This window comes from Leptinotarsa decemlineata, unplaced genomic scaffold, assembly GCF_025532065.1.
Source record: "Leptinotarsa decemlineata unplaced genomic scaffold, Ldec_3_MD MMD2_tig00026314_RagTag_RagTag, whole genome shotgun sequence".
NCBI classification, from domain to species: domain Eukaryota; kingdom Metazoa; phylum Arthropoda; class Insecta; order Coleoptera; family Chrysomelidae; genus Leptinotarsa; species Leptinotarsa decemlineata.
Window position 1 is genome coordinate 11,106,807 of NW_027412684.1, and position 18,546 is coordinate 11,125,352.

At 38.0% G+C, this 18,546-nt stretch overlaps 1 protein-coding gene across 2 annotated transcripts in view; it reads left to right on the plus strand.

Moving 5' to 3' along the window:
• Positions 1-18,546, plus strand: part of mlt (tubulin folding cofactor E like protein mlt) — a 50,530-nt gene that overhangs the window by 30,555 nt on the left and 1,429 nt on the right. For both annotated transcript variants that reach the window (XM_074181629.1, XM_074181628.1), the window contains exons 2-5: positions 1,134-1,396; positions 10,259-10,948; positions 13,825-14,009; positions 17,222-17,459. In XM_074181629.1, the coding sequence (XP_074037730.1) occupies positions 1,145-1,396; positions 10,259-10,948; positions 13,825-14,009; positions 17,222-17,459 (1,365 nt within the window). In that variant the 5' untranslated portion in view covers positions 1,134-1,144. The remainder of the gene's footprint in view (positions 1-1,133; positions 1,397-10,258; positions 10,949-13,824; positions 14,010-17,221; positions 17,460-18,546) is intronic.

The window sequence follows — 18,546 nt, forward strand, 5'->3', positions numbered from 1 at the left end:
TTAAAAAGTGGGGTAGGTGAGCTCTCTGCTGTTGTTAGGTCCAAACATCTATATTGCAGATTCATTAGAATTGAACTTCAACTTATGGGTTGTAGAAATGTCAAAGATGACTAAGCAGATGTGAAATTACGAGACGAAAAAGAGAAATCTAACTGCGTGTCGTTGGCATAGTGACGTATATTGCATTTTTTCACAAACACAAATATCACAGATATACAAGCTAAAAAGCAAGGGTCCAAGAATAGATCCTTGTGGCACTCCCTTTGATACCGGAAGAGCATCCGATATACTTCCATCCACAACAACCCATTGAATGCGATTCTTCAGGATTTTCGTGATCAACAGTGTCAAAGGCCATGCTATAATCCAGGTGAAATTCTCATCATCTACAGCTTTAAAAAGACCGTCGGTAATTTACATAAGAGCCTTGGTGGTACTATGCTGTGATCTGAATCTTGATTGAATAGATGTTATATGATTTTCAGTGACATAATTATCAACCTGATCTTTTGGTATGAATTACACTACTTTAGAGAGACACGGGAGAATTGTAATTTGTTTCAGGTCATGAAGGGCTGTAGGTAAGTTACACTCAGCCAGAGGGATAACCAATTCATCCTTCCAAAATCTCGTTATTTACTTGAAACCAATTGTCATAATCTGAAGTGAGCATGTCAAAGTAACTTTTGAAATGACCAGTTCCTCTAACAAATCAGTGCTGTTCAAAACTCAGTTTTTTCCTCTTCCATATCATCCTCAAAATATCATCTTTTCTAAAAGCCCTCGGGAAATTTCAGCAGTTGGCTTTAGAAAGAACATTGTTCGTAAGACTTTTTCAAATTGGTTTTGTGTTGATTATTTTGCTAAAAAAATCCTTCAAATTGATGGAAACTGACATATCAACCATTCGAATGTAACTAACTAAAAATCACCAGTGAATTAAAAATTTTTGTTACTTCAACCTCCGAACAGTTGAAAAACTCTCTTTTTGACAGACATCCTCTGTCATCACGTCATTTACTGGGCACCATCTGTCTAAATTCAGAAGTGAACATGACAAAATAACTTAAAAAATGGCCCATTCCTCCAACAAATCAGTGCGGTTCAAAACTCATACATTTTTTCTCTTTCAGATCACCTTAAAATGCCATCTTTGCTAGAAGCTCTAGAACAGAAGTATGGGGAAAGTTCTACGGAGTCGGAGGGATCCGATGATGAAGGAATCGCCGTGTCAATTTTCGTGCCTTGCAAATCACCAAGAGCAGTTGTTCCTGCTTTGCTAGTTCTGAACGACTGCGACATAACGACAGCGGGAGAGAAGGATGTGTTGGTAGCTAAATGTGCAGGAGTTGAGGAACTGGATCTTGCCAAGAATAAACTTAATGATTGGCCAGAGGTATTTATTATGAAAACTTTCGTTTATTAGAGACCACCCGACTACCCGGTTACCATTGTTTTTGCTAAATATCAGTCATATGAGGTGTTTGTACATCTACAGATAGAAAAAAATAGTTCTAAACAGTTATATTTGTAATGAAATGGTCACGGAAATGATTTATGAATGATGATCGCCATCTTGGTGATGCTTGTTATGGGATATCAAATACATTTTTTTAATGATCGGAATATTTGGTGAAACATTGAATATATTTTCGTATATTCAGTACAAGTACTCACCAAATTCGTCTTGAAACTGCTGTTGAAACCTGTTGAAATTTCATGATATTATACTCATGAGTTTGTGAGTTATTGTGCTGCTGAGAGTATTTTTTTTGTACCTTGGGAGCTGTCTGACTTGTCCATTTAGTCCAAGTCTCTAGAAAACACTGCAGCGTCTTGGGTTTATTGTGTTAATTCTCCCATCTTCTCATGACACACATTCCATCAGTCTCGTTCCCTGTACTAGTTTGTACAGGTTCCGTGTTGGATGTTTGTCATATTCTTCTGGATGTAATTTCGTACGTCCATATATAGCCTGCCTCCTGTGATTCAGTGCCTCACATTCGCATAAGATGATTCCTTCGTTGTATAATCTGCAGCTGAGGTCTCCGATGTACAGCCCCATTTTATTCAGGTGTCCTCTAAGCGGACAATGACCGGTTAGTAACCCTGTAATTATTCTGAGCAGATCCCTACACTATTGAAGTAGTTCTTCGGTTCTTTTCTCGGACGGTTCCCTAATGAAGGTTCTACTGTGTTTGTTGCCAGGTACTTTTGTCCAGTACTCTGTGTGCTTCTTATTGGTCCATATCCTAATCTGGTTTCGTACCAATGATTTTGGTACCCCCAGAGCTGGTTCAGGACCTATATATGAAGTTGATGATCCGCGTCTAGCGCATTCATCAGCTTTATCATTACATGTGATTCCTGAATGCCCTGGCACCCAGTACAAAGTTAATTTATTCCTGTTTGCAAGTTCATTCAGTTCTTCATGACATTCCCAGACCAGTTTTGATGTCACCTTCGGGTTTGTCAGAGCCTAGTGCGCTCTTGCTGTCTGTAAAAATATTGATCCGCTCATTTCTTTGAGGTCTCAATTTAATAAGCCTTGCACACTGCAAGATACCATACACTTCTGCCTGAAAGACGGACGTGTATAGTCCTAGCGGATAGCTGTAGTTTAGATTTCTATCCGCTAGGTATATTCCAGCTCCCGTTCCATATTTGGTCTTCGATCCATCTATATACCAGGTGTTTCGGGATGACTAAAGGTCTTCCACTCTTCACGGCTTATGATTTTGGACGTGAAGTTTGTGTTAAAGGTGTACTTCAGTGTCATGTGATCCGTGCACATATTCAGCATGTGCTCCTTCACTTGTTCCGAAATTTCTGTTCGGTCCGATCTTTTATAGTTCGGTGAGTTTTCCAGTGTGAATTGGCCCATCCTGGCCCCCTCCATTATCACAAAGTGTAAAAGTCTCCAATGCAGCTGTTGGAGTAGTTCTCATTGCTCCCGTCATTCCCAAACATGCAAGTCTTTGCACCTTGCCTAGTTTGTTGATGACGGATGCCTGCTTCATCTTTGGCCACCATACCAGAGATGCGTATGTTATCATGGGTTTAACCACCAACGTGTATAGCCGGTGGCTGGTTTTAGCCCCTATGTTTTTCCATAGGTGCGTCTGGCGAGCATCAGTGCTACCTCCGCTTTCCTCTCTATCCTGTTCAAGTGTTGGTTCCAGGTCAGTTTGGAATCTAGGATTACTCCCAGATATTTAACCTCTCCCTACACTTGTATTTCTTCACCTCGAAGTTTTAGAAGTCCGAGACCCTCCGTTTTAGTCCTCTTGGTGAATGCCACTATGATCGATTTGGATGGGCTTATATCAAGCCCTTCTTCTTCGGTCCATCTTGTTATAATGTTCAGGACCTGCTGCATGCATCCCTTCACTACATTATTGTATTTACTCAGGACTAAGATGACTAAGTCGTCTGCATAGCCCAGTGCTTTATACCCATTATGGTCCAAGAGACATAGTAGCTCGTCCATTACAAGGTTCCATAACAGAGGGGATAGCACCCCCCTCCCCTAAGGACAACCCTTGCTACCAATCTTCCCCTAAGCATGCAATCTATCCACCTACAGCTTGTCTTGTCGATCCCTCTTCTCCTCGATGCCTGGATGATTGACTCTAACGACGTATTATCAAATGCGTAACGACGTATTATCAAATGCGTCCTCAATGTCCAAGAAGAGAGTGATACTACTTTTGTTATTTACGAAACAATGGATCGGAAACAATTTCGTGTTTTAATTTCACACTGCTTCTTGGTGGTAAATAATACCGTACAAGTGAAGCAAAGGCTTGAAAAGTGTTATAAGGACTCCGCTCTATCAGAAATAACAAATTAACGATGGTTTTCTGACTTCAAATGTGGTCGTAGAGACAGCGATGATGCAGAACACAGTGAACGTCCAAATGAAGCAGTAACATCAGAAAACATAAAAAAATCACAAAATCATTGATGAATGATCGAAAAGTGATGTTGCGTGAATCAGCTGACATTGTTAAGTTATCAAAAGAACGTGTTCGCTTCATATTGCATCAGTACTTGACTACGAGAAAGCTCTGATCAAAGTGGGTGCCGCGCAAGCTCACTGTTGACCAAAAACAAGAACGTTTTAATGATTCTGGGCAGTGTTTGGCCATGTTTAAAAATAACAAACCGGAATGTTTGCGTCGATATGTGACAATGAATGAAACATGAATTCATCACTTCACTCCGGAGTCAAAACGATCGTCATCTGAGTGGAGAGCAACTGATGAACCTCGTACAAAGCGCCCAAAAGCACGGCAATCGACTGGAAAGGTTATTGCTTCGGTATTTTGGGATGTGGCGTGGTATAATATTCATCGACTATTTTGAGAAAGGAAATACCATCAGTGAATATTATATAGCGTAATTGGAGCGTTTGAAGACCGAAATTACAAAGAAACGACCGCTTATGGCAAAGAAAAAATGTGATGTATCAAGACAACGCACCGTGTCACAAGTCAATTAAAACAATGGAAAAACTACATGGATTGAATTTCGAAGTGCTCCCACATCCACCGTATTCGCCAGATTTGGCTTCCAGTGACTACTGGATGTTCGCAGACCTCAAAAAATGATCAGGAGTAAGAAATTTCTTTCGAATGAAGTGGTTATTGCTGAAACTGAGGTCTATTTTGAAACAAAAGATAAATCGTTCTGCAAAAGTGCTATTGAAATGTTAGAGCGGCACTGGAATGGTTGTGTGGCTCTTGATGGAGATTACGTTGATGAATGAAGCCAATTAAAAAAAAAAGCGTTTTCTTTCTTAGACCCGGCATTTTTCAGGCCAGGTTATCTCTCCTCGATCCCATGGGTTGGGCTACCTGTCGGGCGCGTCCCCAGGTGGCGGATAGGGGAACGGCCAGAGGACTGGAGGCCCTGTCCGGGAAACTAATGTGGCCACTGACTCCTGGTCAGTGGCAGAAATAAGTTTGGTGAGGAGAACTACGACCCCCATAAGCCTTTGCAAAACATGCCACCGTGGACCAGCCTACCCAAGCTGAGGTGTAAGGAATCGTGCCGACAGCTGAATGGCCGCAGGATGATAGGCGGTCACGAACTATCCCCTTGAGGAACTGGGCGAAACCTCATTGTGATCAGCCTACCTCTGGTAATACGGGGCTCTGCCAGAGGTGACCAAATCTTCCCTTGCTACTCGTGGGAACACACATGAATGAAACAACACAAAAACAGAAACAACAAAAACAAAAACCAATCCCGAGGCTGGAAATGTCCACCCCAATATACTGCTTGGAATGAGGCTGGACATAGCAGATCATCTCCAACAGCAATGCACTTCCTGCGGCGGGCGCCAAGAGCTCCGCTTTGAATAAAGGCAAGGATCGGCTGCCCCTGCAAGAAAGCTCCCTCACTTGTGCACCTCCACGAAGGGAACCCCAAGAAGGTTGAAGAAGCCGCGCAACGACAGTTATATCGCTGAACCTTCCAAAACATTCGCGGAGGCCACCGTGAGACACCTCAAGGTTGCCAAAGAAAGTGTGTGTTCGGCGAGTCTTGTCCTACACCTGCCAATATACAGGAGATGTCTCCTAGTGATCTGTTCACCTTTCTGGAAAGGACAGGATGGTTGGTCACATGTGGTGTAAGTGGTGTGAGTCTACACTCACCCTCCCTACTCTACAGATATCAGATACCAGATCTCTCCTCGATACAGTTTCCTTGATTTTCATTTTTGTTAAGAGCATTGGTACATGGGATGTGTCTTCCCCCGCTCTTTCTCTCAGATAAAGGTTTCATACATGCAGTCCCAGGCACATTGTTGTTTGGGTAGGATCTTTCCCGCAATGATGATATGTAATACCTCGAAAACGGTTTGCACGGGAACTACTTCATTGATTTCAGCGTGTTCCTGCTACTGGATGAACGAAAAACATCTGCGAGACTAGCCTCTTTGAGGAATTTTGCATAAATGTCTGTCGGGTATAATTCAATATCCAACGTGATATTAGCCGAGGAAGTAGCTGTTTCCGGTGTAGGTATTTGGAAGAGATAAATGTTTCGAAATTTTCTTATTTGTATTTGCTAAATAAAACAACAGATAAAATTATTCTTAAAACGCTTCCACTACTGTTAATTATACAGTTTCAGATCAAACAATAATATCCTTTGTCGAAATTTGAACAAAATATTTTGTTTTCATCATTATAATTGTTAGTTATTGAGTTTAAATATTGTTTGTTTGAAGTTTGGCTCATTTCCGATTGTGTTGAAGCAATATACCGAGAAAATGAGTTTTTAAAAATAACGTTTTCATCACATTGTCCACACATTGTCCACACATTGACTCATCTTTCAAGTTTCGTGATACAGTAATTATTGACCGGGATCTTACTCCTACAATAATTGTTTTTATCGTTGATTTCTCCAACCGTCAAAACAAATTCAGTTGGTTTTCAGACAATAATATGCCACCCAAAACGTGTGGATTAATTCTGTTTTATATGGGTGCAAAGTGCCCATTATTGAATGGAAAAGTAAACGTTGGGGCAAGCAAGAAAGGGTCTCGTATTCGTACTTACAAGAATTAGTCAACCCCGAGGGCGAGAAATTATGGATGAAACTTATAAAATGAATATTAGTGAACAATGAGCAATGTTTTCCTGTTGTACAATAATGATAATTCAATAACTGAATTCTCACTACTAGGTTGTCCGTTTTAATGTAATGTGTTTTTGTAGCCGTGTTAGGAATCATACGTTAAAAGGTAAGACCTCGTTAGTGCTTAGCTCGCACAAGTTTCTCAACTTCTGAGAGTTGTCGTTCGTATGGGGGCGACAGCTGATTAACGGAAAAACCGATTTTATACAGATTTTTTTAAGTAGCTATGTAGTCAACAAAGGGATGGTAAAATAAGTGAACTCTTTTTCTAGCTTTTGAGTCTTTATTGGCTCTTCATCGGCAACTCTACAATGAATTGATAATTGATTTTAATATTTATTTGGCGAATTGTGAAACGTGTGAAACTCACGAAAGTAGGGTTAGTAATCCTTATCACTTGCCGCGGTTTGTAACAAAGATTTGTGACAAGAATTACTAACCTCACTTTCGTGAGTTTCACACGTTTTACCATTCGTCAAATAAATATTAAAATCAATTATCAGTTCATTGTAGAGTAGTTCCTGATGAAGAGTCAATAAACACTCGAAAGCTAGAACAGCATAAAAAGTTCACTTATTTTATCATTCCCTTGTTGACTGCGTACCCGAAAATTATTAAAGATTCTTCTTTAACTTAGACAGTCGTCGAACCTTCACATAACTATCTCAATGCATATGTATTCTACTGTGTACTCTATACATTGATGCTCTTCATTTTTGAACAGCAAATAATTCACTTCGTTGCCTCTTTTGATGTCGTTGAGCAATTGCCACAAAATAATAAACCAGGAAAAGAATTTCTGGCAAAAACATAACAATCTGCACTGATAGCAGACAAGCCCTATTAGCCTTAAACAGACAACGTGTTACCTAAGGGGCTAGTACTAGAGTGCCACCAAGATTTAGCCAAAGCCTCGGTAGATAATAACATTATCCTGAGGTGGGTTGAAGGGCACGACAGGAGTAAAGGTAATCGCATTGCCAACTCTTCAGCCAAGGAAGCGGCTGGACTGAGAATTTTAGGACCCAGTGGCACCTACGGCCTGATGACTTCGACAATTACGGAACTAGCCAAATGACAAACCCATGCTTAATCCCTAAAGATATGGGATGAAATCAAAGGATGCAATCTTGCCAGGATCACCCTGGGCGACCCTGGGAAGCTGGCGCCGAAGAAATATCTGGCAATGAGCAGGAAAAATCTACACTTAAGAGAAGGATTTCTGACTGCCCACTGTCAACTAAGGAAACACCTCCACAATATGGAGCTAGTGGACACACCTCTTTGCAGGATATGTGAACAGGAAGATGAAACTGTCAGGCATGTCCCATGCGAATGTCCGGAGTTATCATCCATAAGAGAGTGTGTGTTCGGCGAGTCTTGACCTACACCTGCCGATATAAAGGACATGTCTCCCAGAGACCTGTCCACTTTCCTGGAAAGAACAGGATCGACGATGACCTAGGAGAACAACTCTTTGGGAGGATGTACAATGGGTCACATGTGGTCTAAATGCTGTGGGCCTACACTCACCCTCCCTACTCTACAGATACAGATGGGATGGCGGATGAACTGGGCGTCAGCAGCTCCCATGCGGTTTTTGATGATTTGAAACGCATTGGAAAGGTCATCAGTTCAAAAAGTGTGTGCCCCACAATTTGAACGATCGATGGAAATGTTCCCGTTTCGAAGTCTGTTCTTCTTTGCTGTTGAGCAAAACGATACTTTTTTTGATCGGATCGTCCTGTATGACGAAAAATGGACCCTCATTGACAACAGAAGACGTTCAGGACAGTGCTTGGACACCTGCGAGTCACCCAAACACTTCCTAATGGCGAAAAATACCAAAAAATACCATGGTTATTATATGGTGGTCAGCAGCTGGAGTGATTTACTATTCCTTTCTACAACCGGACCAGACCATCACTATTGTGAGGAAATCGACGAAATGTACCAAAAATTGCATCAGCAGCGGCCGGCTGAAGACGGAATTAATAGACTTGTGTTACGTTGGCAAGAGTTCACAGAAAACACATACAGATAGATATCTGAACTACCAGCCAGGTCAGCTGAGAGGCATCTACAAACCTGAGAGTTTCCGTAAGGAATTTTTAACAATTTAAAAAATGTGCTTTCGAAGGGAATAGGTATAGCGATGTCGAATTGGCCCAGGAAAGATAACTTCAAGGTAACTTCAATGAAATTATTTCCTTCTGTATCTCCAAAATGTTGCGGACCGTTTTGAAATAATTTTGGAGAACCTAAAATCGATATTTAAGTCAAAAAAAACCATCAAAAAAACCCTAGAGAGTCTTCAGCAAAACTAAAGGTATACCGGATCCCTATCAGATCTAGATTGGTCTACATCGGAACCACCAAAATTAGTGTCAGAATCCGGCTCTGTGAATCGAAATGAAATTATTGCTTTGGGCATATGCCGACAAATCAGTAGCGCTTGAGTTAGTACAAAATTTTATAGAAAGGCGATATACATTCAAAAACTCAGAAAATTTCAGCAGAAAAGAGAAGGAAAGTAGTATACATTAATTTTGGCTATCTGTACACAGGAATACTCGAATCAGATCAATTATTTCAACCAATAAAAACAAAGTTCCAATTGACAGCCAATACTGATGTTTGGATTATTTACACCCCTAACGCCCTTGGGACGTTACATCATCGTTTTTGATAACGTGTCTATCGTCGTTGTAGACAAAACGTCAAGCATACAACCCTACATGGTCAACGAACCTAGAAAATAGATTTCAACATAGATCTGAATGTGTTATTGGAAGGTTATTTCTATTAATTTCAAATTCAAATATTTAGCCTGGGTATAAACAGTACCTAACATAAAAAATTAATTTTTTACGTTAATATATTCACAAATTAATCCAATATAGATATATTTAACATAAAAGATGACATCTGATTTTAGAATATTTAGTTTCAGGCAGAGCGAGATTTTGAATTATGGGTGTATTTTACTTTTCGTACAATTCCTTATTACCTACAATTAGTAATTAGACCAATGGACTAAACCTTCAAACAAATATCATAAGCACATCTAATTAACAAATGCATGTTTTGCCAATATTCACCGACTTTGGCGTAAAAGATTTTTCTCAAATTAGACCTTGAGAATTGAGATGGAATGCTAAAAAATAGAACAATTCGAAACATATTTAGAGGTGTACTTGAAATAATTTGAGGAAAAACCTTATTACATTTGTGTACTTTGAAGTCCCAGAGACCCTTTCTACTCAACTTAACTTTTCGGTTGATGCCATATTTATGTTTGCTCAATGTTAACCAACTGTAGTTAATTCTTTCAATAGCTGCCAAATTCTGATTGGGTTTTATTTGTTATAAGTTTCCTGGAAAAGTAAATCGCCTAACTTGATTAGCGAAATGCGCGTCGAGAAACAGTTTTCTAGTTATGTTGTGTGAAAAAGGCATATTTTTTTGATTCATTGTACACGTCAGTGGTTCCAATTCTACTTTAACGGGTGTGTTTACATTTCATTATTCAGGTATTACTTATTTATTGATAATTCTTATTCACAGTTTCCATTTGAAACTTAACCACTCCCTCGTGTTTCAGGTGTTGGGAATCCTCCAACAGATGCCTCGCTTGAAATTCGTCAACCTCAGCTTCAACGTACTTTCCACGCCTCTTCGCGACATGCAAATTGAAGAAGGCATCAAATGGGCCTCCCTCAAGAACCTAGTTTTAAATTCCACCTACGTGAGTTGGGACAGCGTTCAAGAACTTCTCAACCACACCCCCTGCCTCGAAGAATTCCACCTCAGCATGAACGACTACAATGACGTCCGTCTCCACGACGACAGCGTGAAATGTCTTTGCGAGACCAACAAAAACACCATCGACGAAACCAATTCGAACGAAAAAAATGGGACCACCAAATGCTCTTGCCCAGTGTACAAGCTCAAACACAAGCACTCGGGGGTGCGGATTTTACACTTTAACGGAAACCTCATCGATAACTGGAAAGAAGTCACCAAACTCGGGTACGCATTTCCGAATCTGGAAACTCTGGTGCTTGCCGATTGCCCCATCAAGTCCTTGGATATTAAGAATGAGGAGGAGGGGAAATGCAATCGGAACTACGAGAGATCGGAAAGTGACTGCGAGTCGGCTGTCAATAAGGATTCGCCTCACGACAGTTTTCGGAAGTTGAAAGTCATCAATATGAATGCCACGCATTTATGCACCTGGGACGATATCGAGAAGTTGGCCAAGTTTCCCGCCTTAGAATGTGTTCGGATTCAGGTGGGTTGATAGTCTTTAAATTGGGGTAACTTTTGAACTGTTATTGATGTTGCTGAAAACTATCACCAAATGGAGATGGAAGTAATGATTATACCAATGACTGACTCTCTTGCAAAGGCCTTCCAGGCCAGAGACAATCTGTTAAGTCTTCCTATCGAGGATAGTCGTTTTTGGCAATTTGCTACCAATTTAGACGTTGCTCGGTAGGAGCCAAGAGATTTCAATGCCGCTAGACTGTTCGAGTATATTTTTATTAACTTGTGATGAGGTTGGATTCTTCCAATTTCTCCGCACACAATTCAATAGCGTGAATGTCCGCTTGAAATACGGTCGCATAGGTTCTTAGGCAGGTTGATATCTCTGTCCTGGGTCTGCGACTGAAAACACCTGTTCCAGAACCTGAAGGTATTTTTGATCCATCTGTGAATCAACAACTATCTGCTCTTAATATTTTCGTCTCCCGGGGGAAACAGTACTGTATAAGGCAGTTCGTAGTTGACAGTTGGAGGCATTTGGCCTATTGAAGGCACTTTCCACTCTCAACACTTCGTGGGCACTTCATGTTGGGACAGATATACCAGTATGTATGGTCTATCTGTACATCAATGAGTATAATGCAAAGAAAAATGAATTATTTTGAGACGTTCGATCAAGTCTCACAGAAACAAAATCAAATGGAAACCAGTAAATTGTACGAGTAGTTTGTTACTAAAAAGGGTTGAATATCTGGCCCATATAGTTTCTTAAGAAGGGGCAAAGACATCCAAAGCAATCAACAAATTCCTGATAACAATAGAAGATTGATTCCTAATGTTATTGACCTAACAGCACCATTTGTTAACCTGGCCAAGAAAGATGTGAAATTCGAAAGCATATAGAACCACCATTTTGTCATGAAGAATTACCAATCCTATTTCATAAACGCCTTATAATTTTGTGTTGAGTTCTAAGTTCTAAAAATGTTTATCCCCCATTTACTTTCGTATGATAATATTACCTCTTTATTATTATCATGGTATTTATCTTACCTTTGAGCATCGTTTTCCTTCATTGATATTTTTTTTTATTTATTCCATTATACAGTGCATTTCTTTAGTGCCCCCCTTTTATTTGGGACAGTGAAATTGATGCATGAAGTTAAATTGACAGATGAAACTTTCAAGATGGCGACTGGGCGCCATCTGGGAAAAAAATTAAATGGACGAATACTTCACAACCCTAGAATATGAAGTCAATATCTTCACCTACTACAAAATAGCGGAACATTTAATAATTTCCTGAAGACAAACACATTAATATCGATATTTATAGAAATATGTCTTTTTATCTTCCAACAACTAAATAAGATTTGTTAAGTTATTTTTTGTTTATAAAAACGACAAAAAATGTCAGTAGGAAAATGAACATCATCGTTTAGTTAGAATATTCTCATTTAGTTTTCGGTTTTACTAGTAGAAAGGTATCACGTCAACAATCTCTAAAATGGCCAATTCTCGTCCATTGCAAGAGACAATTGAAGCGATTCTTATTTACGGTGCGACGCGTAACTTTCATAGGCCGAAGGGATTTTCAATGAACGTTTTCCGAATCGTCCTATCTGTAGAAAATTCACATCTACCGGTAGTGTACATAACAAAAAGCCCCCAAGTCATCCGTCTATTCCGGAAGAACAGCAAGTGTAAATAATTGGTCAGATGGTAAATCCTGAACAGTCTACTTATTTCGTCGCGAATGTTTGTGAGGTGTCTCCTTTTACTGTGTGGAGACTTTTGAAGAGGAATATGTATCATCCATACAAAATTAAAATGTTACGCCAATTAACTGAAGATGACCTTGATCGAAGAACAGAATTCTGAGAAATCATGACGGAAACCATTGCAAGGCATCCTACCTATCTCCACAATATTTGTTTTAGTGACGAATTATTTTTTTATCGGCAATGTTCACAGACAAAATTGTCGTTAATGGAGTGACACCAACCCTCACGTTTTTCGGGAAACACATACCCAATATCCAGAAAAAAATTACGTTTGGGCAGGAATATCAGGAAACCATATTGTAGGACCTCTATTTATTAATCAAAATTTAACAGGGGAACCGTATTTGAAAATGCTGGAAACTACTGTTGACCCTCTCATCACTGAAATCGTCGAAGCGAATCCTAATGAATTCGATTTGGATATTGTATTAACAAGATGGAACACCACCACATTACTCCAGACAAGTAAGAAACTATTTGGATACTACTTTTTCCGGTCGTTGGATTGGCCGTCGAGGTTCTACAGAATGGCCAGCCCGCTCGTCAGATTTGACACCTTTGGACTCTTTTTATGGGGCTATTCGAAGCAAAAGGTGTACGAAACTGAACCTGCTTCAATATTGGATACACGACAGAGAATAATAAATATTTGTAAAAATATTGACGTTACTGTGTTCATATATCAAGAAGTTCAAGGCAATTCATTTCGAGCATCTTCTGAACTGACCTCAAGCCTATTACCTCATACTATGTAGTTAAATGTCAATGTATTCAGGCAATTATTGAAAGTTCCGCCATTTTGTAGTAGTTGAAGATATTGACATTATATTATAGGATCGTGAAGTATTCGTTAGTAGCTTCAAAATGATGTGTCACAAGACCCATTTTTCCATTTAATTTTTTTTCCAGATGGCGCCCAGTCGCCATCTTGAAAGTTTCATCTGTCAATTTCACTTCAAAACAAAGTATTCATGCATTAATTTCATTATGCCAAATTTCAATTTTTTGAGTAGACCCGTATACTCATCTTTTAGTAGCCGTTTCACTCATCGATTTTCTATACCTACTTATTTAGTTATCTTCATTCAATTATATAATTTCAATAATTCTGCTTTAGACTTGTCCTTTGTGGGAGAGTAATGAATATACAGAGCACGAACGAAGACAATTACTGATAGCGAGACTTCCAAATGTAAAAACATTGAATGGTGGTGGAAAGATTACCCCAGATGAGAGAGAGGATGCTGAAAGGGCTTTCATAAGATATTACATGGATAAGCCGGAAAGTGATCAACCTGAACGGTGAGTATACAAGTTTAAACAGACTCTCTACCGTCTTGTTAAATAAGTGAAGTTTGGTTGTAATCATCAATAATTTGGACAATTTTAAGAGAAAACTAACCGCAATGATCTGTGAATGGAGGAACAAATAATTTTATATGTATTAGTTAAATTATATTGTTTCATTCCCAATCAAAAACAATACTAATAGTGTGGTCACGAAGTTTCATATCCGGTTTCACTTCTCATTCTGATATCCACCTTCATTAGTGCTTTCCAGCATGAGCTACCGAATCCCAAATTGCATTTTAACTGACCGAAGATAATCATTAGAATGCTTTTAGGATTTCTCTTCAATTAGCTTGACCTTCCATATCACGTTCTACGTACATTGCACCGAATGAAAACATGTGAATCAACCTTGTAGTGTGTGACAATAATATTTTTTTGGGGAGAATATGTATTTTGCTGGAATTGGCTCCACAAAGGTTTACTTATGACTTTTTTCAATAAAAATGAATTATAAGTGCATACAATCATTAAACAAGTAATACAAAATTGGTATTTGGAACATTTCAATATTCTTCCTATGAATTTCAACTATTCCAGGTTTCTGGTTATTTTTTACACACTTTATATTAGCTTCACCTGTATGAATGTATGTATGTTTGTTTGTAACTGTCAAGCTCGGGACCTGTATTTGACAGAGGTATTGCTTGATCTATTCGACGGCAGATGGCGTTGTACGTAACCTCCTTGATATATCGACATTATTGTTTGATCTATTCTCGGGCAGATGGCGCTGTCCGTAACCTACTTGATATATCGACAATATGGCTTGATTTATTCGTTCGTTATTGTTTTGAGCTTATTTAAAAAAATTATTTCTAACTTTTTAGTTCGATGTTCTTTAAAAGCGTGTTTTCAGTTTTTTAAACTATATTTAATTTATATTTATTTTTAGATCCATATTCTTCTTTTTATTTATACAACTTCATTTTTAGGAATTGTTACTTTTTATTTTTTTGAACCGTATTAGTAGGGAAATCTCGAAAAATGTGGAATTAGAGAGACGGTATTGAAATGGTTATGAAATCGTCAACAAAAAACTGAAATTAAAAAAAATTCAAGTCTGATATCAGAAAAAATAGTGTAGACATTCCATAAGGAAGTATAACAAGTATCATTCTACTTCTCATTTTAATAAATGACATCTTCTGTTGAAAACACTTACCTAACACCAGAACAAAATTACGGTCTCTCGACGCACGTTTCCTCACCAAGTTAGCGTTTTCAGGAGATCATTATGATTGAATGTTACTACTATGTTAGTGTTTATACAGGGCTATTCAAATTCGTTTATGTACATGGGGATCTCGTAAACGATAGGAGATAGGGTGTCGGTTAAATTGTGGCAAAGTTGTGTATTTTAGAGACCTATTCAATGATGTGAAGAAATCGAATATATCTTTTTTGGTTCTGGATATATACAGGAAAAACCGTATTTAAAAATTCAAAGATGGGGGTGGCCCAAGTCAGATGACACCCTATATAAAAGATTCATGAATATATTCTGAGAGCCCACATCAAGTGCCAATAGCAAAATGTGGACAGATTTTCAATATGTCTGCGAATAAAGAAGATATAGGCAAAAAAAATATTTGGGATTTTTTGGTTTTTCCTGTATATCTTCAGAACCAAAAGAGCTATATTCGATTTCTTTGCATCATTGAATAGGTCTCTGAAATACGCAACTTTGTCATAATTTAACCGACACTCTATCTCTTATCGTTTACAAGATCCCCATGTACAGAAACGAATTCGAATAGCCCTGTATATAATACTGGCCTAAGTACTACCTGGTAGTAGTACCTTTGCTACTATCGATTAGTATTACCTAACTGCTATCAGTTATTGTTCCTATGCTAAACCACCTATTTTATAATACCTCTAATTTGTTATGTATTTCCTCTATGTTAGTGACTATCCCCATTTTTGTTTTTTCCTAATATTAATCTGTTTTTTATTAAGAATTATTAATTATAAGATCGAACAAAGGGCCTTTATCGCTATTCACAGCGACACACTTTTTGATTTCCAATCTTTCAAATTCATCCAGAAACCTATAAATTGTCATGCCGGCCTCAAGAATTTTAAACATTTCTCACTTGTTCTGTGGTAGTTCTCCGTGGCATGTTGAGCGACAATAGATTTCTCCGGTGTATGAAACTAAACATGCGAAACATGTTCCTTTTAGCGAGCTAATATAGTCCTTTTAGTTTGACCAATATATTTCTTATCACAATCCTCGCAGCTCATTTCGTAAATTCTAAGGTCCTATTCCGAACAACCATTGTTTGGTCTTATACATAATAATTCTAAATGAAAAACAGATAAATATTAGGTAAAAAAGGGGGTAGTCACTGACATAGACTAAATACATAACAAAATAGAGTTATTAAAGACAGATAGTTCAGCATAGTAACAATAACAGGTAGTAGTTAGGTAATACTAACCGGTGGTAGTTAGGTACTGCTAACAGGGAGTAGTTAGGCCACTAGTATATATAAACACCAACATAGTAGTAAAATTTAGTTATAATGATCTCCTGAGGACGCTAATTTGGTTAGCGAAACGCGCATCGAGAGACCGTAATTTTGTTCTGGTGTTGGGAAAGTGACTTCAATAGATTCATAGGTTCCAGTACGAACTATCAAATTTAAGCTATGAAGGGAAATAGCTACATTACCAATAGCTGATGAAACTGATTTTTTGAGTTCTAGCTGAAACTATCAAACTATAAAACATCATTTCAAAAAATGGTTCATTTAGAAAACAAAGAAATTGATATACAAAACCAAACAAAAGAATACATTCAAAGAATCAGAGATGAATCATACTTATCTTTCATAATGTACAAATATATGTTTACCAATCCATTTTCTAACACATCATACGCACCGAAGTATTTCAATACATTATCACAAAATAGGAAATGTTGGGAAAGTTTCAAAAAAATTTCAAATTTCTAATAGAATTAGAACCACATTCGATTCAGGAATTCCTAGATTGCTTCTAGTCGTTTTTTACACTTTATCTGACGTTATTGCATTTTTATGTCGTATTGAACAGTGTCGAATATTCTTTCTGATATATTTCGATAAATACTTTCAAATGAGTTTCTGATATACCCACAATAGTTATAATATTTACACTACTTTAATATTTCATAGGTACTTTGAATTGGTTCAGATTCATGGAAAACTGGATCCTCTTGTAAATGTTGACTTGCGTCCAGAAAAAAGGGTGAAAATTACTTTCATTTGTGGAGAAGCTAAAGAGATTAAATCTGTTGACGTTTACCTCACCGTGAATGAGCTCAAGATGAAATTGGAAAGCTTTGCCGGATTCTCCGCGACAAAGATGAAACTTTACTACATGGACCAGGACTTTAGAGATTCAGACGTACCAGTGAGTATTTAATAAAAGATTAGACAATTTATCAAAGTACCTTTTCCACGCCTGAAAAAATTACGGTCTCTCTCATAGACGTCATTTACTTACATCACCATTTCCTACTTTATCCATGTTCTATCTCACTTTAGGAAGACGTGTTAGGAATCACACGTTAAAAGGTAAGACCTCGTTAATCCTTAGCTCGCACAAGTTTCGACTTCTGAGGGTTGTCGTTCGTAGGGGTGTGACAGCTGGTTAACGGAAAAACAGATTTTAAACAGATTTTTTGGAAATAAAAATAAAAAAAAAATATCTGGAAAAATGGAGAAACAGTACTAAATTCCCTTGAGTTATACAATTACAAAATTATAACTTGAAAGTAATAGAGTCTGAATGTAACTAATTATAACAAGTTTTATTATTAAGCCTGGCTTAATATCAGCTCCTTTGATTTGTAAATTTCATATGCATCATATCAAAAATTAGCCTTAAGCTCTTTTAAAGATAAGTCCTGGACTTTGGCAGCTTATGGTCATATTCTTCCTATAGTATTATTTCTGGCTGCGGCGGTTTAGAGTAAGCCAAACTTTCACTAACCTAGCTTTCTGCCTGTGGTGGGGACTGACAAGTACAGACAAATAAGATATTATATACCTACAACATTCAACCTTCCGTCCTTGTGCTAATTTCACTGCTCCAAAGAAAAAAGTGTTTTTTTGCCTTTTACGGCTGGACTATACACCAATTTTTCACTTCATCTTAGATACGAGTATGGCGTGTGAATGCTCCCATTAAATTACAATGTGACAATTTTCGTGAAATGAAAGTTTAGTGTATGATATGTTACTTACATGTATTTAATGCAGAAAGTACCACATATTTTTTCCTCATCAGCTTATTCGATTTCCGGTAATTTTATTTCTATTTTGTGTTTTTTTTTAATGATGAGGGCATTTTTTGTTTCCATGTGCCAGAATTGAGTATCCAAATTGTGTATTATCTTGTCTGTACCTGAGATACTTTCTACTCAAACAAAAATATCCATACATTTTTCCTTAAATTACACAATTCTGACTAGTTATCTTTCATTTTGACATAACAT